Source organism: Semicossyphus pulcher, unplaced genomic scaffold, assembly GCF_022749685.1.
Source record: "Semicossyphus pulcher isolate SPU_LCO1_2020_fin unplaced genomic scaffold, fSemPul1.0.p SCAF_15, whole genome shotgun sequence".
Lineage (NCBI taxonomy): Eukaryota > Metazoa > Chordata > Actinopteri > Labriformes > Labridae > Semicossyphus > Semicossyphus pulcher.
Genome location: NW_027211659.1, coordinates 21252262 through 21276858, shown reverse-complemented (window position 1 = coordinate 21276858; position 24597 = coordinate 21252262). Strand labels below are relative to the sequence as shown.

Genomic DNA, 24597 nt, shown 5'->3' with positions numbered 1-24597 from the left:
GCCGAAATTGTTCGGCAGCTGCAAATAACTCAGCCTGCTTCTTATGTCATGTCCTGCCTCATGAGACCTCCCTCGTCCAACAGGGGGACACGTGTGAAACGGCAACTCTGGAACATCTCAGGGCCAGACTGTCTTGAAATGTTCTGGAACTTGTCAGGCATGCATGTGTGCAAAGGGCTTATGCTTTAGTTGTCTGTCATACAAGACGATTCAAGGATCTCACTTATCCAGGTGTCAAGATGTAACTTGGAGTTTCCCATTATCCTATAATCTTCACATTTGTTACTCTCTAATCCAACGCTTGCATTGTGCTTCTCCATTCATCCATTGTCTCCCCCACTCCCTCCTCCGCTGACAGCTGCTCATCACTCCACCCTCTCATGTCATCACCTCTCTTCGCTCCATCTATCAACCCTATCCCTGGACTGGACGTGGTTTTACAATGCGGACAATGTGTGTGGCTGTGCGTGTGTGTGTGTGTGTGTGTGTGTGTGTGTGTGTGTGTGTGTGTGTGTGTGTGTGTGTGTGTGTGTCTGTGTGTGTGTGCGTAAATCCAAGGATCCAAGTGATTCCTCTACTGTCTTCTTCTCTGATTCCACAACTTGTACATGTCAACACAAACAGATGAGTGTGATTAAGAGCCCCTGGGTGTGTGTGTGTGTGTGTGTGTGTGTGTGTGCGCGTGCTTGTGTGAGGGGAAGGGAGCACACATAGTAGACTCATCCTACCACATCCTGACTCCTCTCTCACACTCACAGAAACACACATGAGGAGGCTTACGGAGGAGGAGGTGGAAGACGAGAAAATAGCCACCAATCGATCAGTGCTATTGATTTTTTTCTTCCCTTTTGGACCGGGTGGAGGTTTGAAATAGGGCTCTTGAGCAAATAACAGTAATAACTCTTTACTTGATGGTGGTGAGGAAACAGGAAAGAGAAGAAGAGAGCAGAGCAGAGAGAAAAAGGAGAAGGGAATCTAAAATCCACTAAAATCATTTCTATAAATAAATGACCCATCTTTGCATAAAAATCTGGTACAAAAAGTATTAAATACAACTTTTGGTGTTTCATATTTAATATTCCTTTCTTACTGAGAATGATGGTCTAATTTCTGTCTCCATCTGCATTTCTGAATTTAATTGCAGCAGTTTAAAGACACGCTAGAAGGCACATTTGACCCCTGCAGGACCTCTGCACACATGAGTGGTAACACACACAGACACAGACACTCCTCTGGATGTTTATCCTTTCTTTCTCTTCCCTTCCTTTCAATAAAAATATATTCAGACCACTTCTTTCTCTTCCAACCTCTCCTCCCTCTTACCATCACCCTTTAACCTTATGAGAGGCACACATGGTCATTGTTTTTGCCTATAGGTCTTTTTCTCATCCTCCCTTCCTGCTCAGGACTCTACGCTCCTGCACAGGGTGAACCTAAGTTCTTCACCTCTGATGCTCATCCTGTATATTTCCTTCCCTTTCAACCTCCTCCCACTTCATTTCACCTTCCTTCCCTTTCTTTCATCCTGCTATCTTTCTTGTAGTCTCTCCACATCACTTAGAGCAGAATCCTTTCATCCTCTCTTTCTCTTGAATCCATTTGTTTTTGCCTTTCTGGTCTTCTTTATTTATTACTTTGCTTAAAGCTATGGTAGGCAATTCATGTTCTTATTATATTTGTTAATTCTCAACCAAAGACAGAAAAGCCTGTGAAATTGGCCCGCATGACATGAATAGAGAGCCTACCTGCGTGTCCACCTTCCTGCGTATACCTGCTGGCACTCTGTCTGTGCACTTATTGTGCATCATCTGAGTTTTCCACAGGGTTATACAGACATATAGCTAAAGCTAAGGGGCTAGTTGCAGGAAAGGTTGTTGGATACAGTTAGATATGACAACGATACGCTTTGCCCCATTTGTCTAGTTATCTCTTAACATGATAATCTTAAAGATTACGCATAAAAAGACAAGACTGTTTGCTCTCCTTTGCTTTTAATGCTGTTCAGTCTTTGCTCAATCAAAAACCAATAAAAACCGTTTAAATGCTACAGATATTATACATTTCCAAGATGAATCTTCCCTCCTCTCTCCACTCCTACTTGTTGAACTCTCTTCAAATCAACCCATTCCTCTCTCATCCCAGTCCTCCTTGTGAGGGGAGACCAGAGGTCTCCTGACCTTCATTTATTCATCCCAACATCTCCTTCCTTTTCCAGTCTTCCCAGCAGTGGAGGACTTTCTGATGCCCTTCCACCGCTCTTCTTTTTCTCTCTACATCTTCCAGCTCTTGAATCTAGATCCAAGGTCTTTGTGCCTTAGGTTTGTCCTTCTAAACTCTTCCAGTCCTCCTAGCAGCAAGAATAGAAATATCCTCACCCTCTACCGTTCCTCCTCTCACCGCCCCTTTTTTCTCTCCTCTCAGCAACTTCTATTTTTTTCCCCCTTGAAAACTTGTTTCTCCACAGTGGGTGCCAACATCCTGCCTGTAAGCTTAGCTTTCATCTACCAACACAGAGCTACTAAAATAGTTGCTACTCCACCTCAGTCAATAATGATGTAGGCAGGGCAGAATGCACAACATTTTAACTCCGCTCACTGACTGACTCATGAAGAGGCTGAACTATTGTTCAGCATCTCCAACAGGATCATCATTAACATTTTTATCAGAACATCAATGATCACCATGAGGGGAAAAAACAATCCTTTTGATGATTGTCTCACCTCCGGGGAGCCCGTCCCACACTTCCAGCCAGTCGTACTTGCAGTCCCCCTCACTTCCAGGAAGGGGGTCGTTCTCCAGGTCAAAAGTGAGGAAGGTGAGGGTGACGTCCATGCTGGGGGGCACGATGATGATGAAGGAGCACTCCAGGTTGTGGGGGTATTTGTCAGGGAAGCCTGGGGACTCAATGAGACCCGTGGGACTGGTGAAGTTGCGGGAGCAGTCTGAACCTGGGGTGAAGACACGGACACAAAATATTTAAAGACACACATTTATTAAGTTTGACATTGATAAAAATATCTCGATCGTGACTTTATCTGAAAAAAAAACCTGTATTCAAAGACTCAGAAAGGGCATAGACACCAGAGACTTTGATTAAACTTCAAACCAAGAATAATAATATTCTGTGCAGACACTCAGAGGTGCTGTTTCTAGAGGTGGTGCTTTCAAACCCAGTGCACTGAATAATTCCCAATATAGCTTTCTCAGCTTTTCTTGACCAGATATGTCGGACTGTGAGATTAACTCTGACTTCACATGAAGTACTTTAAATGCAGGAAATGTAATTGTTGGGAACCTAACTCCAGATTGATATAACTTTAAAATGTCTGTGTGGCGCCTCATTTCCTAGTTTCTAGTTCGTATCCCGGTTCGGACATATGAGGCCCCCCCGTGCATGCGTACTCCGGCTTCCTCCCACAGTCCAAAGACATGCCTGTTAGGTTGTTTGATGACTCCAAAATTGCCCGTAGGTGTGAGTGTGAGTGTGAGCGTGAAAGGTTGTCCTTCTCTATGAGTCAGCTCTGTGATTGACTGGCGATCAGTCCAGCGTGTAACCCCGCCTCTCACCCAATGACAGCTGAGAATCTGCTCCAGCCCCCCTGTGACCCTGTTCAGGATAAGTGATATAGAGAATGGATGGATTGATGTGTCTGATATGCCGCTGATTCAAGTGTTCGACCTCCAAAAAACGTATCATGATCTTCAACAGCAGATTTTTGTCTTGGGGTCCTAACAGAAAAATGCATGAGCAAGACACTGTATACCTCAAAAGACACAAGTCCTCTTGGAGCATTTCAATAGATATTGAGACATTTAAATGAGACTGTGGAAAAATAAGAAAAAGAAAGAGAAGAAAATATCTGTTAACAGTGAAATTCAGCTAAAAGAGAACGATCGCAACAGAAAAAATACAGAGATATCAAAGAGACATAGAAACAGAAATATTGGAGTGCGACAGACCCTGTTGACAGTATCATGTTTTGGTGGACCAACATTTATGAGAAGCTTTAGTTCTCATTATACGTGCACACACATAAACATACACACACACAAATACACACACAGTGATCTGAGGGTAATCTGGGGCTTTTGATTTCTGAACAACCGTAATACCCTCTCTATTAATACTCACACACACACACATGGGTTGTACAGTGGATATGGTCAAAGCAACTGGACTATTATTCCAGCCTACCCAGCCATGTATGACCAAACAGCCAGACAGACACACACACACACACACACACACACACACACGCTCACACTGTCTAAGCCTCTTATGGTAACCCATTTCCCTCCAGTCTGTTTGGGTGTCTGCTATTGTGCTCGCGTGCTTGCATGAGTAAACGAAGAGAAAGTGAGTGTAACACATTAAGAGATTGTGTGTATTGTGGCGTGCAAATGTGTACAGTTACATGTACAGTTGTGTTTTTCAGAACCTGTCTCCATCGAACATGTTTGACCAGCATTTTTCCCTCTCAGGTTTGTCTTACAGAACAGATATGCCCTGCGGTCTACATCAGCTGCTTTGTAACTTCAACAAAAAGGGTGTATTTGGCCTTTAAATCTTTTTTTCTCTCACATATGTTTTAGGCTTTTACTGTCAATAATACAGAAAATTGTTCCACAACTAAATTTGATAGTTGTGCTAGAAATCTCCTTGGAATCATGAAGTCAGTGAGTGAGCGGAAAGATGCTGAGAGGCGGGCAGACTTTTTCTTCCGTCTTTTTTTCTTTCCTCTAAAAACAGCTGAAGTTGACTCTAAACTTTTCCTGATACAGCCTGTCAGTAGCGTCATTTTGATTTATACTGACTGTGTTACAAATTAGCTTTGACAGATTAGAAATTAAAATAGGCTAAATTCCAGTTTGTTTGCTGATCTATAAAAATGCCTCGCAAACATCTTTTTCCACAGCAACAACTATTTTTAGTGCGATAGTGATTGTCTGTTTATCTGTCCCACTTTCCAGCCTGATTTGCTTGTTATTGTGACCTTCTCCCTCATGCTCTGACCTCGGATGAGACCAACACACACACACACACTGACGCACACACTGTCTCTCACGGGGTTCCCCTTGCGTCTGGCCCCCCTGCAGAGTCAGTCACTGGATAGCGCTGGTCTGCGTGACTATGAGCATGTGTGTGTGTGAGAGTGTGTAGAGTGAACGCCTGACCAGTTCTGTTGCCGACAGCGTTTTTATTCCCTTCTCATTACTTCATGTTCGTGAACAGCGCAAAAACACTTCTGCCCTCCTTTCTCCTGTCTTCCCTCTTCCGGACTGTCCTTTCTCACACTCTTACCCAGACAGCACCTTGTCAGCCCACTCTCTAGTACACTGAAAAAATACATATGCATATATTCCAGCTTTGATTAAATCCGGTGCCCTCTGAATGTTATGTCCATCTGTGTGTTTTCTAGGACATTTCTTTTGTTCCTGCTCAACTTCAACCTCATTCATTTCTCCTTCCTTTTCTCCTCTTTTATTCCATCGTCTTTCATCCTCTCTTCTTCCCTGCTGTTCTTTCTTTACCATCTTCCTATGCATCTTTTCATGCTCCACACTTCTATTATGCCCCATTCCCTCCCACTGTCTCATTTCCTATTCTTTTCTCCTCACTTCCCATCTGTCTGAATTGGATGAGTGTAAAAGGAACACGTGTTTCACTATGGGGGTAAGGTTAAAGGAAGCGTGTGTGTGTGTGTGTGTGTGTGTGTGAGTGTTGCTGGGTAGATCTGGCGCTGGTGCTTATGGCTCACTGATCTCTGGTCGACAGGATGGGGTCTGTCAAGTGTGTGTGCGTGTGTGTGTAGGTGTATGGTAACCTATCGTGCAAAAGCTTTCATTCATCTTTTTCTTTTGTCTTGTTAGTGTAAATTTCCATGTGAATGTTTGTAAGTTGACCTGCATCTTTTTTTATTCATTAGCTCTATCAAAGAGCACCTTCACTCTGCACTGGGTCAGATCTGGATCCACTTTCCTCAATGAAAGCCAGAGGAGGGCGAAGCGAGCGATGTGATTGGTTGGACGGTGCAATAAACGGACTTGATGTGTAGTCGCACGAAGGCAGAGAGGAAGTGCTTGAAGGCATTTGGTAGAATGTAAACAACAGCAGTTATTGGAAGGATTGTCACGATAGCTCCCACGTTACACTGCCTGAGGAGTGTGTGTGTGTGTGTGTGTGTGTGTGTGTGTGTGTGTGTGTATGTGTGTATGCATGTGTGTATTAGTGTTACTCAGAAAAATCTGTTCACACACTTGCACCATGGGGACTCACTTCTCATTTGGGTCAAAAGCTGGTCCCCGGAAGGTAAACCATACAAATTTAAGGGATAACATTTGGTTTTTGGGTAACGGTAGAGTGTGTGTGTGTGTGTGTGTGTGTGTATGTGTGTGTGTGTGTGTGTGTGTGTGTGCGTGAGAGAGAGAGAGAGTTACCATTTGCGTGCAGACATGCAAGCTGCCCTGCATTTGTGAGTAACCATCCTGCCGGCATCAGTGTATTCATATACTGTATGTGTGTGTGTGTGTGTGTGTGTGTGTGTGTGTGTGTGTGTGTGTGTGTGTGTGTCTGGTGAGTTCTGGGTCACAATAACAGCTGGGGGCACACTGCCTAGACAGTCAATTGTGATTGGTCGCCATACTCCGGCGGCTTTGTTCGTATTGGCTGGAATTTTACTACAGTATCCATAGCAACAGAGCTGTAAACAAAAACAAGTGCAGCATGTGTATTTGTTTATGTTTTGTTTTTTGGAATATTTGTTCATTTTTGAGTTTGTCTGAGCCCTAAATGTGCATCTCTTCCTTGCATGCATGCACAGACCTTTCTACAACACATCTATCAATGCATGAGCGATATGTCTTATGTTTACTAGCTGTATATGTACCGTACATCGTGCATATATGACTGTAAACATGTGATTTGTTGTGTTTTTGGTGCATGTTTTTCATGGCAGAAATGTGTTTCAATATAATATATGTATGTGTGTCATTTCCAGACTGATTAGACTGTTAATCTTTGACGGGTCAGTTTGAGGGATAATTAGGACACCCAGAGAGAGGGAGACAATCTCCTCCAACATACACACACACACACAATTCTCCTCATTACTCCAAAACACAGACCCCAGAAACAGGAAAATACGGTGGCAGAGACCCCCTTGAATATCCAGTAAAGGGTATGAGGAAGTCAAGCAGCAAAACCATTATTATCCCCGGCAACATGGTACGGTAAAAACAAATTTAATTAAAAATATATTGTAATAGAGAAAATAGCCAGATTTGTTATGTGGGCAGATTTAAACATCCTGTCCTGTCAGTAGGGCTGGTTATCGAAATGGATTTCTCAATTCGATTCGATTCCGATTCACAGGGTCCCGATTCGATTCGATTTCCGATCCGATTTGATTCAATATAGATTTGTTTGTTTGGGGTATTTCAGTTACAATATCAGTGCACCTCTAACCTGGTGCATTACCGAAATGTTTAATGTTTACAATAAGAATTGACCCCAACGAAATTACTTTTTTATTGACATGACCAACACACAGCAGTCAACTCAATATTAACAATTTTATGAATTAGACAGCTTATGAACTTTTTAGTCTGTATATTTGGCTCATGTTTTTGATTGAACGAACTAGGCTTCTACTTGCACGAGATTTGGCCACGAGATCTCATAGCGCGACAAACAAAGCCACACGAGAGTTATAGGGAAAGGCATACTGTATAACAACATGCCGAAAATACACTGGCGGGCCGAAGCTGACGCCAACAGAGAGTAACATAAGCATCAGTGCAAAACTAACCTACATATTCGTGGACGCACACACGATAAAAAGAGTCCGTCGACCATCACTGATTTCTCCGTAGTAGCTGCAGTACACAAGTCCAGGCATGTCTCCCTCGCTGCAGTGTTTCGAGGGGATGCGCTAAGTCGTGCTGCGTTCAGGAGCGCTCAGAAATGTGAGTGATCAGACACATTTTTACATATTTTAAAAGATCGATCTCGGGATTTATGAATCGATATTGGGTAATTCAAATGAGAATTGATTCGAATCGGAAAAATCGATTTTTTTTAAACCCAGTCCTACCTGTCAGTACCATGAATAAAGCACTAACTGTTTTCTATGGAAACACTATTGAGAACTGAAAAGAAACAATGAAGCGAGATAAAAAATAAAGTGTAATGATGAAATACAAATGACAACATCTCAAAAAGTAACACTGTGCTTGAAACCTCTTCACTACAAGTGCCTCTATTCTTGTTTTGTCCCCATTTGTATGTGTCTGGAAGCGAGTGTTTATTTAGTCGAGGCCTAAAATTACACAAAAGAGAAGAGAATAGGAGAGGAGAGGAGATACTTTTTGTCTTCTGTGTACAGAAGACACCTTGCAGGGGTAGCACGGATAGATACATATTTAGACAGTTCACCTCGAGGATATACAGTATGTATAACACACAAATAAATACACCCTGACACACACACACAATTTAGTCACCCACACAACCAGACGTTCGGTTGCACCTTCCAGGATAACAAGATCTTGTTAGCAGTATGGCAACAGCTTGAATCTTCCAAATGGCGCCATCATTACTGCCAGGGAAGGCTGCACCCAAATACACACAGATACACACAAATACACACACAACAGAGAGAAACTAGATGGAGTCCTGTATGCTGCTGTATGGTTTGATCAATCAAAACAGCTGCCCTGAAACAGAAATATTTTTGTGCATATAGTTGATGGTAAATTGGGCTGTGTTCACTTTATATGGAGACTGTCCAACCAAGAAAAATCGGTTGTTTCAGCAAATAACCTAAAACAACATTCAAATGAAAAAGCCTTCTGATTGGTCAACCAAACATCAGACTAAAACACAGGAGATGCTGTTTGTTTCCAGTGTCATTAAGAGTTTCTTTTTACAAACACTATAGCAGGGGCAGCTGTGGTTCAGTGGTAGAGGTGGCCATGTCTCGATCCGAAGGTTGGGGGCTCGATCCCTGACTGCTACAGTCACATGTGGAACAGCGAACCCCAAATTGCTTCCTAAAGCATAGCAATTGGTGTATGAAAGTGCATACTGAAGGGAGATTGCACTAACAGGTATAATTTGAAAGAATGGTTATTACAGTTTTGGAAGGAACAAACAAATGATGTCCTGCCAATAGAAGCACAATGCCAATGTTTTAATTGGTAAGTAGGACTGAGATCATGTAAAAGTATTGTAACTCCAACAATGGCTGTTTCCATGTTTGAATCCCATTAAGGGCTGCATGCTCATTTTAGAAATAGAAAAATATAGCACCCTTTAAATAATAAATACACCTCAAACCACTTTCAAATCTAAATTAAGGGAAAAAAGTGTTCCTTATTTATTTATTTATTTTTATGTTTTGTTAGGTTTTATTTCAGGTGTATTATATCAATTTAACGATTCTCAAATGTCTCTGTCTCTGTTTCTGTTTGTCTGTCTCTTTCTCCCCAGGGTGCTCGGGTGTGAACACTGACACCTTGGTTGTTTTTAAGTCCATCAGGTGGACTGTGTCAAGAGCACAGAAGAAATCCCAACAGGCCGGTGCCAGTAAGCGAGAAACATCGCACGTGTTGTGTTAGTAACCTCAGCCCTCTCTATGTGTGTGTGTGTGTGTGAGTGCGTGTGCATGTGTCTCTGGGGAACAGGGCTCAGGACTCAATTAAGCAGGCATGTGTGGAATGCTTTCAGGGGGAACGGGACAAGATGGCTGTGGGGCCGACACTATGCGCCCCTCTGTCTCGCTCGCCCTTGATCTCAATTGGTCTCGCTTTGGCTGACCCATGGCAGCGTGAAGGGGAGCCATGTCGGGCACACACACACACACACACACACACACACACACACACACACAGACACACACACGCACACACACACAGACACACACACGCACACATAAAGTGCCATGAAGGGGAGCGATGTCTCGCCTGGACTGTCTAAAGGGCTCTCAAGGGTCCTCTGCTGTGTCTCGCGTTTCTTACTCACCGTCTCCCATGACACAGAGGAGATGAACCAGGCTCGATCACCTAATGAACCATGCTGAGTCCTCTATGAGCAGCTTGTAATAAACCTACTAATAGCCTATTTGTAAAGGTGCAATCCCTCAAATATCATGTTCACTTTTATTAAGTCTGTCCATGCATGAGGGTCATTGACTGGGGTCATGACCCTCTAGTGAGTCTCGGATTATCGAATACAGGCTTTGAAAAGGGTATGATTTTATCAATTAAAGAAATGTGATGCCCCACATCAGGACATCCAAGAATCCTAGGGTTTAAGACACTGACCATTAAATCCCAAGATTCCCTGAGACTTTTGTTGCTTGCAATCCCAAATTAATTTCTAATTAAACTACAGTGTATTTAAAAAATACAAAAATGCCAAAAATGTAAGAGTAAAAAACTCACAATGTATGTATGTACTCCAAGATTTTTTTAATCTTTGGAATTTGGATTTGAAAAATTGTAATGTGTAAACCTTCCCTGCTTTTATCTTGTATCAAAAGAAATTTAGAAATAGTAACATAAAAAACAACTGTAGCATCCATTTACCGGTTTTGAAGATTTCGTAGCGCAGTGAGAAGCCGGCCCCCTGGTGGGCGTAGTCCGATACGAACTTGATGTGGAGTGAGGGTCCTGACGAAATGATGGGAGCGGGGGCGATGTTGCTGCAGTGCTTCCCCAGGAGGTCAGCCGTCTCCGAGTTCCCATCATGGATCTCTACGTAGTCGTACCTGCAGAGGACAAACAGATTTTATTAATACTTCTCTTCTGCATTTATATTGCGATAAACTAAAAATCTACACCATTTTATTACGATTCTGAGATGTGCAGCTTGTAACTCTTGCAACTAGACAGGGACAATAACAATCCACGGTACTTAATATCATAAACTGCACAGGCTTAATGTACAGTCATGAACTGAACTATACAGAGTCATTTAGTGAAGAAGGGAGAGGAGACTTTAATTTGAGGACGAGGAAGTTGTTAAATCCTTCCAAGCTGCTTTGACTTTCTTTATTATTAATACTATCAGTCTTTTGTTAGTCTTTTGATCTGATAACGTAGGATTTGGCTTCAAAACAGAAGCAATGAGCAAAATTGTTTGCATCTATCAGTAGCTAGAAGGACTTTAGAAATCACAGCTTCTATCAGCAGAAGCATGGCTGTTATTACAATTCAAATGAGCGCAGCAGAAGATTTTGGCAGCTCGCAGATGGTGGAGGAGGAAAAGAACCACCTGCAAGAGGCAGAAAAGGAAGAGGAACCTTTTTAAAATTCTACAACTGCACTGTAATCGTGTCATTATATACTCCAACTGCTACAGGCTTCACGGTCTACAGAGCACCATTTTATGGATTATCACTGTATTATAATACAAACAGAAGGAGTGTATGTAAGATGACGTGTTCCCTTTCACCTCTCATAAGGGTACAGTGGCGTCACATGTGCGCTGCATTATAGACATTCAAAAGGAAACCGATTCCCATCTCACACAACTCATTTACCTCATTTCCTCCTTGTTACTTTCAAAGCAAATTACAAGTCATTCTTTTTCAAAGCACTGCAGTGCAATGCTTTCAAAAGAAATTACAGCCAAATGAGCTTTGTGTGGTGCAAGGAAATCGATGTAAAACAGGAAAATGTGCCCACAGGTGTTCTGCTTTATGTTACACCAGGTCAAAGTCATAGTGTGAGAATGTATGTGATGGTCAATTCTTTTGCACTCTGCATGAACCCTCCAGTCTTTGAAGCTAGAGGAGGATTAATGTGGAACAAATGACTCGAGTTTACATCTTTGCCCAGGTCTAATTCAATAATGTTTGTAACTCAACCGGAGGGCCTTCAGTCCTCAGAGAAATCCACATGTTACACTTGTTACGGTGGATTTAGCTCGCTTCGGCATTTTGTCATGATTCCTCCTTCCTTTGAAAGATCTCATACGTTTTAACACTATAATAAGGTGACTGTGCTGAATTAAAACTAATCACTTTTGTACTTAATGAAGGAATTTTCTCAATCGTCTTCAAAGTTATTTCATACTTAAGGAAAGCATGAAAGATGCATATAGAAACCTGAGTTTATCACATACATATACTTTTACACCTCAGCTGAGAGGCTGTCTGGGACTGTTTCCATCCATACAGGGACATTTCTGACTTGAAATCTATTTCCGTTCCCTTTTCTTTCATGTTTTCTGACCACAAATGTGAAGCCCTGTCTCTGGACCCCCAGCAGGAGTGTTGCCTCTCCGTCTGGATACCAAAGACACACCTGCCTGCCTCTTAAATAGCTTCCTGGAAACAAATTCCTTCAGCAACTTGCCATAAAACTAGACTAAAAGTCTGATTCTGAGTTCAGTCAATTAACTTACTAACTATAAGTTGGGCCCTATTCGCATCTTTGTGTATCATTGATCATTTTGGAATGCTGTTAAGTGCTCCAATATTGAGCATTGTACAATTCTCTAAAGAAGATGCTACAACCTCAAAAGAACCCAGAGTAGATGTCCTTTTTCATATGTGCCTAAGTCAGCAACAGTGTCCCTCAGCAAGTCTCATGTACACAGTGATTTATTGCTACAGTACAGACACATCAAAGATACAGGAATATAAAAGGGGTGTTAATCTTTTCACTATTGCATTCATGTTTATGTGGACTAGCTTTCCCAGCCATGGAACCCAACACACACACACACACAGTCACACACTGGTGTTGTCACTTGGATATAAAACGTATGTTAATTCCCTGGACACTTAGGTGCAGCAGTGTTAACCATAAAATTTTGTGGTTTGATTTACAGAGAGCAGCTGTTGGAAGGCAAGTCATCTTGAAGATCTCAGTTTCGTTCTCTTTGGCGGCACCAATGGCGATAAACGGTAATTGCAGGAGCACACTTCCCAGATATCCAGACAGTGTTGCATGTGTGACGTCCAAGGTTGGCTCCGATTGTAACTCTTGATTTTCCTCGCTGACGGTCGCTTTCCTTTTTAGACTGTTTGCCTTCATCTGAGCGTCGAATTCGTTTTCACTTATTTTTGAAGTTGTATCTGTAGTCATCGACCTTTTCTTTGTTTGTTCAGCCATAGTAGATTACTGTTTACGTGCAACACTTGCAGAGACCGGAAAAGCAGCGGCTTAGCTCCACCTACCCTCTCTGGCAGACCAACCACTGCTGGGTGATGGAAAACGCGTCACTAACTGGGCGCCCCTTGCGATTTTTTCCATGAAAGTTGCACCAGACACACAGTCTTTAATACTGCTAATGCAAAGGCTTTCAACAGTGGGCCATAGGCTCAACATCGGTTTACCTCATTCTGCGATAGATAGTGACTTAATAGACATGTATTAAATTAATCTTTGAGATCACTTTAAAGTGGCTGTGTGGTTTTTGTAATACTGATACACACATACGCTCATATTGCAACAAAATGTGCACACACTTATACGTCAAGTCGAGTCGAGTCAACTTTTAACTAGTTTCACATGACTTAAGGTGAACTTTTATCCTGTGTAACATCGCTCTCCTGTGTAACTCCAGCTGTAGAAGTGAAATATCAAATGTAAGTGTGTGCATGTGCATGTATTTGTCTTACTACTTCTTGCCTTGTAACAATAAGACATCTTGAAACCACAGACAATAAGAGCGGCTACAGAACCCTCACAGCTGCATAAAAGGCTGCCAAGTGTACAAATGAGAACTGTATTATGCATAGACACAGTGTGAGGTGTGTATAGACACACAAAGGAGTGTGTTTCTCTCTGACTCACACAGTTCAAGTCTGTGTGCGTATGTGTTTTTCTGACAGGTGAGCTAGCTCCTGACATTATGAGGGTCATACACCTCCCACTCTCCCATCATGCTTTGTGTCTGTTGTACATGGAACTAACACCTCAGTTATGACGCAAGCTGTCACTGCAGTGTGAGCGTGCGTGCATGCGTGTGTATGTGTCACAGTCCCTGTCATATTTTTCCAGGAGAACACCTCCTCCCAGCGACAGTTTCCTCCTCCTCTTCTTTGTGCTGACAACTTTGTTTAACGGCTACTTGTATCAAGATCTGTTTTTTTCTTTCTTCTCCTGGCTCACTCTTTCCCTGATTAGTTTTCACTGTTTCACTTTCCAAAGCTTTCTTTTTTTAAAATCATTCTTTGTATTCTTCTTTTCTCTCCATGTCCTCTTTTCCTCTCTAGCTTTCTGCTCTGTCACATAACCAGTGGCCAAGAGCCAGTGTGTGGGTGAGGCAGAGGAGGCAGAGATGGGGGACAGAGAGGATATTAGAAATTGTGAATATTTGATTTTTAAACTACCCTTTATTAACAACGCCGATATTGACGATGGAGGATGAGATACACTAGTGTTTTTAGATTGTTTCCCTTACAGGAAATCAGCTAAATCTCTTCTTCTTTGTCCAATTTCACCTAAGAATCAATACAAATGTTTACTACAGCTGACATCTTGTGAGGAGTAGGACAGACAGCCCAGCTGCTCTGTTGAATCTTGGCTGGTAAATATAATTTTACCCTCCTCCTGTTCTCTATAAGCATCTTTGCTGTTTGCTAAAAGGGCCAAACCTTTGGTGAACATGAACTCCTGCTCTGGTGTTATACAGTCGTTGTTTTATGATCGTCTGCCAAAATAAACTTGATGGTTGGGTAAAAACATCGGCTGCATGATTGGCCACTTTCAAACTAAAGCAATCAAGTTACAGAAAACAAATAAGAAACATCTGGTTCGACGGTTTCAAAATAAAGCTAGCTGAGACACATTTCTCATTTTATTAATTTTGGCATGTTAAAATAATCAACATGTGATTAATGCTGTGAAACAGTCACAGTTTGGTTTTTAGGCAGGTTTAGGACAAAGTTCATGCTTTACTGACCACATGTATTTTAGTCTTTTTAATCTGGTTTTGGAGTAATTTTAATTTATTTTATTTTATTTCAAAACTTTTTACTGTTTTCAATGTATTATGCATTATATTGTTTTTAATGTATCCCATCCATCCATCCATTTTCTATACCAGTTATCCTGTTCAGGGTCATGAGGGGCTGGAGCCTATCCCAGCTGTCATTGGGCGAGAGGCGGGGTAACCCTGGACTGGTCGCCAGTCAATCACAGGGCTGACACATAGAGACAGACAAACTTTGGCACTTTGGCCTTTAAGAGTCACCAATGAACCTAACGAGCATGTGTTTGGACTGTGGGAGGAAGCCGGAGACCCTGAAGAGAACCCACGCATGCACAGGGAGAACATGCAAACTCCACACAGAAAGACCAACTTTGTCCAAACCGGGGTTTGAACCAGTGACCTTCTAGCTGTGAGGAAACAGCGCAAACCACTGTGCAGCCCTTTTTACTGTATTGATTTAAGTTTTTTCAATGTTTTAAATTACAATTACTTTCTACTTTCTTGTTTTAGTCTTTTGAAATTGTATCTATTGTCAATTTCTGATGTATTTTTCTGTCGCTTTGTTCTTTTGTGAAGCACTTCGGGTTGCATGCTTGTTTGTATGAAAGATGCTATATAAATACATTGAGTTGAGTTAAATAGGGACATAACTAAAGTAAGGTATGCACATTTAGTAACTAACTTTGAGTACATTAAGTAACATACCTAGTATTCATGGTTTGATTGACAATTGACTGCTCTGGGGATTGACCCTGGGTTTCCAAATAGAGTCATGGTTTGTTTGACCTGACCGCCACCCCAAGCAGACTTTAAGGCATGTCATACGAGGTTACCTGATTCCAGTACACATCAGAACTGGCTAAAGTTTCATACCTGAAGCGTCATACTGTATTTTGACTCTTGGGCCGCTGATTAAGCCGTTGTATTGGAGTGAGAACAGTCCGGGTTGGCTATGTTGACATGGAAAGAGGGTGATCATAGAGCGGGTCTCAGCCGACAGAAAGAGACTGCTTAACTTTACAGTAACACCGGCCCTGACAGGGTCTGAGCAGACGTACATGATAATTTTCCAAAGCTCAGGTTTCCTCGTCTCTGATTAAATGTGAGGCTGGCATTTTATAAGATTCATTCACTGTGAAAACTGATTAGAAAAGCTGTTTAGAGAAACAGAATTCAAATTGAGCCAGCACAGCGTTGAGGTAGTCAGAGAGAGAGCGAGAGAACATGACACTGCATTCACCCTGCCAACTCCTCCCCACAGACAGACAGAGACAGGTGTCCCTCCATCCCTTCCTCCCTCCCTGCAGCTCTGTGCCTTTAGGAAAATGCAGAAAGACACACTAATAGTCACATGTGCACAAACACAGAAGCACACACTAACACACTGCTGCACACACAGAGCCTGTGGCCATGCACTCAGAAGAATTCATGGAAGGGTTTGAGGTTCCCTCCAATCTGTCTCTGTGTAGGAGGCATACAGCTTCTAACAAACTGTATAATCCCATCATCTCCCTCCCTCTCTCTCTCTCCTTTCCCCCCCGATATATTTCACTGCAGCTAATCAGAGGTTTTCTGAGACTTGCCATAGGGAATGACAAGCAGTCTGATTTTGTTTCTCCCACACTTTTCCCTGAAATTCTCTTGTTAACAAGCTGTTTACGAGCTGTTTTGTGCTAGCTTACAACGAGGAAGCGATGAACAAATGATGGTTCCAGAATGTGTAACATAGTAAGGAGGCACATTCATTCTTGATGAATTGGAAGCACAGATTTAGTTGTGGAAGTAGGCGTAAAAATAAAAACTAATGACATTACGGTACATTCATGTGTGTGTGAGTGTGTTATGGGGCTTGGGGTGTTTCGTTAGCGAGAAAGCTCTCCAAAGGCGGTCTGACATGAACCAAGGAAAAGGTTTGTATACAGGCCCACTTCCACCCCTCCTCCCGTCCTCCTGCTCCTGCTCCTCCCTTCTGTCTTGGGCCTAATTGCCTTTCACACGTTGCGTCCCTCTTTGGGTCAGGAGTCGTCTTCTTACACCTGCACATTTCTTTCAAACATCAGGGGTGCCCTGAGCAGCAGACAGAGCGTCTGCAGCCCAGACACACATAAACACATGGACGCTCACACATGCTGGAGACAGCTCAAAGCAGGCCAGACTTTGCAGTTACATGTTTTCATAGGTTGGGAGGAAAGAATGAAGGTCGTACTGGTTCCAGATTTAAGAATCTTTTCATGTGTTTTTTTTGAGGTAAAGCCTGACCATAGCTTGAAACAAACCTCACTAAGAAGATCACATGACGTGCAGTTCAAGGTACGTACGGAAATTTGAAAGGGAAGCGAAATTATCAATGGCACCAAACAAACATTTTAAGAGGAAGTGAAACAGTCAGCTGTGAGTAGATTCTTGAATATACACAAACACATCGCACTCTTTCCTGATGCAGTCATGTGACTGACTCAGCCGCTCCAAGCTAAATCCATCCTAAGACTTATTTTAACATGGTTAAAAGGAAGTAAAACTGGACTGTTAGGCTTCCTGACAGGGCAAGAAGGTTGACTCAAACCTGTTGACTGTTTTAAAAAGCACCCAGAAGCACAATAATTCCCATAAGGCATTGCAGGCTCTGATTCTGCTCCTACTTCTTATACCATATATGTACATCCCTGGAGACAATGAATTTCAAACACAGCCATTTAAATAAGTCACTAATTGTTATCGGATCCAAATACATTCACTTAAAACGATTAAAGTGAAATGTTCTTATCTGGAGTTTTTATGGAGTGCAGTCCTCTCTATTTATGTATACCTAAGTAAAGCAGCAGTAGTCAGTCTGTTGCTGAAGCAGTAAATGAGGAGAGTGAGGAGGATGACTGACTTCACTGTTATCAAGTATTAGGCCTGTTACTGCAGACAGATGGACAGTGTGTGTGTGCATGTGTTTATGTCTGTGTGTAGGTGTGTATGTCCAGCAGTAGTCTCCAGGACAACCAATCGATTCCTCATTATGACTTTAACACACATTGATCAGGGTCAGTCCTTCAAACACACACACACACACACACACACACACACACACACACACACACATCCTACAATAACAGACATTGATCAGGCAGACCTTCAGGCCTCGGAGACTGTGAGTAAGTCTGACCACTAATATTATCATCATTACCTGCATTACCTGTGTGAGCGTGATAGGGAGAGTGGATCTCCTAAAGCCACCTTGGAGCTAAAAAACCTAAAATATCAGATCTTTTTCTGTCACCCTAAAGCTATGTCCAACATCGCTCCCTGTCTACAATGTAGTGCACTATTTTAAGTGTCCAAATTCTGAATGAGTACATGCCCTCAAAGTTTCTGCAACAGAACGAAACAGTTGTCCGTGGCATACCTTCTGCTCACAATCCCACAATGCAATGCACCCAATTTTATTGCTCTGAAAACAAATGATGTCAGAAATCTCATTTTAAGCTTAAAGGGCCAGTTTGCCAATTTTCAACCTCAGTCCTATCATGCTATCATGGGAGCTAATGCTATTATGGTAGGGGAAAAAAAGCAATTTGGCTCTGTGCCTTTGGAGGACGCTATCTGCTTCTCGAATTGGCCCTCGAAAACCTCCGCCAGAGGTAAACCTCACTTCTACACAATCTAGGACGTCCGCCTCCGATGTCATGTCTCCTTCAAAATCATCACGTTTGAAATCTAGACTGTAGACCTGAAGACGCTCCGCCGGTATGTTCTCGACGTATTTCGGATTCTGCACCGCTCTGAGCCGTTGCCTGCAGCGATCAATGTCCTTGACTGGAAAACTGTAATATTTCACTCCAGCATCTCTCGCTGGGCCGTTCCTTTCAGAGGGAGGGGTGCAATGCACGCTGGATGTTGTAGGAATGTAGAATGGGTGCAACAACGAGCTGTTTGAACAACTTTCTCCACAGCTATGGCGCCAATTTAAAATATTATTGCTTCTATCGATTACAGAGAACACCCGCTTTGGCTGACAGTGGCTTTTTCCAGGGGAGAATCGATCCTTTAAAACTATTGAGTGTCCATTAAACTGGGAGTAGAGAATAAGGAAATGTATAGGTGATTATGTTGGCCATGATTTACCATAAGCAATGGATGTTTGCTTTTTGTAACTAACAAGGATGAGGTGCTTGGAGTTTGGACACTCAGGACACGTCTTGGAAAAAAGCTTCTCATCGATGCTGCTTTTCTTTGCTGTTGCGTTAAACGAACACATGGAAGTGATTGTCTGTCTTAACTATCAACCGCAAGAATGAAGGGAAAGTCCAACATTTCTTGTTACTGACCAGTCTGAGCCATTTCTTTTCTCAGTTAGTCATTATAACAGCTGAAGTTTTGAGTCAAGATAAACAATCACGTCAGTTTCTTTATTTAAGCTGCTGATAGCCTGAAAGAAAAGGCTGTTATCACATGTCACTTGCCGACCACCTAAACACAGCAAGACAACGCTCATAACAAACATAAGGCAGTGCAATCCTGGTCACATGTGTAGGGGTTGACAGGAGTTTCACATCATATCTGAGGCATTTAGAGAAATCACTGCCTAAAATCTCCGGTAAGGATAATAATCATTTAAATGAGCCGCACACTATGTTGTGCTGACTGTCCCAAGGTGTCCTCTCTTTGTCTCTTTCTTATAAAGTTGTCTTTCAGCCTTGTTCTGGGACGCTTGTCTGGACGCGTGACTCTCCTGCTGGCAGAGTTGCTGTGATGTTAATTCAAACATGCAGGCAGCTGCTAAATGTCCACAGTAGGTAACTGAACATCCTCTGTCACTCCAAAAAGCAGTTCCTCTCTCTGTCATATAGTCTCTTCATCTCTTCCTCCCACTTCCTCTTTTTTCCCTTCTGCCCCGAGGCCAGTGTCACATCACATCACTCCAACCTTTAGCCCCGCTCCTGGTCATGTCCTGAGGACTTTTGCCTGCCAGTAAGGTGTGTATGTGTGAGTGTATAAGCTCTGAAATTCAAAGAGTTCTATCACAATGTATAGCTTCTTTCCCACTGGTCAAAAAACCTGCTAACACCTGGCTTTCTTGCTTAATGGGAAAGGTTACAATCGGCATTCAGACCCGGGTCAAATGACTCTGCAGAAGACCCAGATAATTATCGCCTCGGCTCCGATCGGCAATGATTGAACCACAAAACCCGGGTCGACACAGCTACAAATTCTGCCCGTTTCCGTCCGAGCAGCGCTCGAACATCGTTCCAAATTTGTCTGCGCCGAGTTTGATAAATAGACTGAACGAGTAATAGAATAAAGACCTAACCACTGTGACCTCTTCACTGACCTCCGTGCTGCTAACCAAAGAGTATAATGATTGTGACTCAGCAGAAAAGAGACTGAAAGGAGGATACTCCACTGGCAATAGGAAAAGAGACAATAGGCATTTATTAGCGGGTCTTCCCGGGTCTAAAAAGCCCGCGTCACTGCACTAATTTTGGTGGGAAAGGGGTATATATGTCGTTTTCAAGTGCAGTCTTTTTCACAAGGTTCATGTTAGAAGAGTTGGTTCAGATTACACTTGATACCTGTTTAATGGTGAGTCTCGAGAGGAAGAGAAGAAAGAGAAGAGAAAAAAAGAGGAGGACAGAAAACAGAGCTAGCCAGCATGAAGTTAAATGATTGATTGAGGCAGAGTACAAAGACAAGGTCTAAATCATTAGTGAAGCCATTATCGTTGACTGCAGCTTCTCTGTCATATAAATCACTTCTTAACTCACTGCTTTACTCCACACTTATTGTGTAAGTCACACAACCGTGAAGCTGCCTACGTGCCCGCCTGCTTGTCGTGCTCTCACCGTATTAAAGTTTATTTGCAAGCTGCAAAAAGGCTCGCACCACAAGTTTCCTTCTCATGTGCGTTTCTCTCATATCAATATCACAGATAGCGTCTGTGATTCTGGTGTGATCTGAGGTAAAGGAGGAGCAGAGAGGCTGCGGAATGAGGAGAGGATGAGAAGTAGAGACAGACATATAGAAAGGGGATTTCAGTGATGGATAGACACAGACTGGAGGATAAAAGAGGATGAAGACAGATATAGGCTGAGGAAAATGATAAAGAGAGTAGAATAGCATTTTAAAGAGGGAGACGAGGGGGAGGAAAGGGAGAGGAGGGGAGCGAGGAAGAAAGACAGAGACAAATGGAGGAGAGTGTGGCATTTGGCTCGCTGCCTAGGTGTTTTTTCATATGCAATGTTGAATAATGATTTGGCCTATAAAGGATCGGCACACTGCGGAGGGATGAGGGTGAGGAGAAGAGGAGGATGGAAGGAAGAAGGGCAGAATGAAAGAGAGGAAGACAGAAGGAGAGGTGATGAAGAAAGAGGCATAAAGGGAGGAGGAGGTGGGACAGAGGAAGACGAAAGCAGATGAAGGATGATGGATGGGGTCCAGTGGGCAGGAGGGGTGAGGAAGGGTGAGAATGAATGGAGGGAAGAGGAGAGAGAGAGAGCCAGCAGGAAAGAGGAGAGGAGAGAGAGAGAGGAGGTAGCTGTCAGGATGATTTGAGCCTGCCCTCAACGGACCCTGACTCTGCACTTTTCCCTTAGCAGCTGTGTGTGTGTGTGCGTATGAGCGTGTGTGTGTGTGTGGGTGGGTGGCTGCGTTCTTTCCAAACACTCCAAATAGAGATCTTGCTTCCAGAGACAGAGCGGTGCAGTGAGCTCAGAGGAAAATGTGAAGTAGACGACTAACCGCCGCCTCAAAAGGAATAAATACACTTTTTCGCTTTCTCACTCTGACCTGAACAATGTTGGTCGCTGCCACGTGGAGAATTTGATATCACTATCTGTGGCACAGTCGAGACCTGGGTTTAAAACGTTGATGCTTTACTGTGTCAAGTGTTAAAGCAGCAGTTTGACATTTTGGAAAATACACTTGTGTGCTTTCTTGCAGAGAGAAAGAAGAGAAGATTGATACCATACTCACGTGGAGCCAGCAACAGTTAGCTTAGCACAACTGCTGAAAATAGGCCTAAAGGTGGTTGAAAATCACCTGCAGTAGCAAATGTTAGGCTCTGTTATTTTTTTAGTTTACATAAAACAGTGTTTTTTATTTTAGTCCAACATTCAGAAAAATGTAACTTTAATTTTCTTAACAACGTCCTCATCACCTGCACTACTTTTTCCACTCAGACTTCTTTTGCAGTGTCACATATCATTTTGAAAACCAAACAACACGCCTGTTTAACAACTGTCTTTGTCAATATCAACTTCTTTAGCAATGGATATCACATGTTTAAGAGCTATTTGTTGTGATCTTTCATGGCTTTTTGCATTTAAAGCACTTAATATAGAACATTTTATTGAACAATGTTCCAAAATGTTAAGCCCGGTGCCTGTGTTATGTTGTCGGTGTAAATTGTTCCAAAAACAAATGTTGTGGTTTGATTGTGAGCTAATTCCGTGGTTCTTGACTGGTGGGTCGGGACCCAAAAGTGGGTCGATGAGCTGTTTTCAGTGGGTCGCGGATGTGTGTTTGAAAAAAAGTCTAGGCTGCGCTTTTATTTTGAAAGACATGATAGGTAGTAGTGTGGTGTTGAAACTTGAAGAGCCCAACAACTTGCACCTGCACTTTCTTACTTGAAAAAAGGCTGCTAACTGAATGAAATATTTTCCTCTTATGCACTGACACCTGCTGCTCACTTCACAGGGTTGACAAACTGTGATTTTTCGTCTGGTCTCAGGTCCACACTGCACCATTTTTCATTAGATACATTTGAGTGGTTACAGAAATCTGGGTCGCGATTTGTCATTAAGGAGGTGGTGGTGGGTCCTGAAGCGAGACCAGTTGAGAGCCACTGAAGAAAATGATCTCCTGACTGTTGTTTGATACAGACATGAGACTGCTTTCAATTTTGTCGTCTAACTCTGAGCAATAAAGCAAAAAAAGTAACTCCAAAAATCTCAAACTATTCCTTGCTGAATAAATGATGTGACTGCAGTAAAAGAGTGAAAGTGATAGTTGAAAGTGTCTGCAGTGACGAGCTGTGACATTAAGTTTGAGACTTAACATTATAAGCACTGCAAAAATCTCCTGAGAGCGTACTGAAGTTGGAGACTAAGTTGTTATACATCAAGTTACACCAGATAAAAGGCTCTCTCAGATAAAATAAAGCAGACATTGCTTTAACAGTTGCATTTATTTAAACTTCCATCAACTGTATCTGCAAATGAAAGTGGATGTAGTGAATGTCCACACTGCTCACACATATATGAACCGGTCGAGGATGTTTGTGTACCAATCCATCATGTGGTTTGGCTCTTCACGGCCTTTAACATGAAACACAAACACCACAGATGCAGCTGTTGGCTGATAACTGAAACCTGTCACCAGTGATCGACTAATGTGTCAGCATGGGGCCGGCACGTGATGGGAAACGGGAAGTCACGGTGAGGCATGATTGGCCATGGCTGTACTGACCTGTCTGTGCATCTGTCTCGCGTCCCACAGCTGCCTCCCTGTACTTAAATTGCTCCTGTATATGAATCTTAATGAAAACATCTCTCTCTGTCTCACCACCTCTCCATCGATCCTGCCTGCAGAGGCAGCGGAGTGCTTGACAAAATGTGATGCATTATAGATTACAGATTACCATCTTAAATTGCAATCAAGACCATAACAGATTAGAAAGCTACACTGTAGTGACATAATGAAATAACCCCTGTCTGACCGGGGCATGCAGATTCATAACAGTGCTGTCTGTGCAAGTGTGTGTATGTGTGTGTGCTTCTCAATGTTTGTGTGAGAGGCAGATGCGACCGCATCATGAGTTTCTTTACGAGAAGGAGAAGGGCCATCTTGCCTGTTAATAATGTAGTCTTTGTCGACGCTCACAGATGAGTCCTTTGTCTCGACAAGATGAGTGTGTGTGTGTGTGTGTGTGTGTTCATTTTCCTCTCCATAAACTGAGGATTAACAGTTTTTTGTTCTCCAAAGCTGTCGTCTACAAGCTTAAGAAAAGAAACAACAAGATAATGTTAAATATATAAATATTTAATGAATCTGCTGATCAAAGAAATCATTTTTAATTAAGACAGAAGAAAAAAGACGGGGAATGTTTTAGAAAGAGACATTTGACGGCCAGTGTGTGTGTGTGTGTGTGTGTCAGGGATGCTGCTGACCATCACTGGGTGACCATGTTCTTCTGCCCCCTCTCACCACCGCTACTTCCTCACACACACACACTCTGTTTCTTCTCCTTGGCCTCTTTGCCCTCTGAACCTAACAGCTCAATTTCAGCCTACCCCTGCACACGCACACAAACACACACACACTCGCTCCAGGCATCGGACGCCTGTAGACTGAAATAGCTCTGCACAGCATGACTTGTAAATAACAACCTATTAGACTTGAGTTGTTGCCACCAACACTGCAAATATCTCTGATTGGTGTAGTTGAGTTATCATTTTTCAAAAGTAACTTGTCATTACTTGAAACAGAGAATATATTTAGACGCAAACTAAAACAATCTTACAATATAGAGCAACCACAAACACACACACACTGTATGTGAACACCATCATAAATAAATCAGAGGCTGTTGTTTCAAGCTGTTCACCCAGATTTTATCCTTCTGGGAAACGACTGGACTTTAAATGGATGTATGAAACTCTAAGAGA

At 42.6% G+C, this 24597-nt stretch overlaps 1 protein-coding gene across 1 annotated transcript in view; it reads right to left on the bottom strand.

Moving 5' to 3' along the window:
- LOC138592073 (neuropilin-2-like) overlaps positions 1-24597 on the bottom strand; it is a 103799-nt gene that overhangs the window by 63569 nt on the left and 15633 nt on the right. The window contains exons 3-4 of the mRNA XM_069662690.1: positions 10588-10769; positions 2721-2948 (exon numbers count right to left, since the gene is read on the bottom strand). Of these exons, the coding sequence (XP_069518791.1) occupies positions 2721-2948; positions 10588-10769 (410 nt within the window). The remainder of the gene's footprint in view (positions 1-2720; positions 2949-10587; positions 10770-24597) is intronic.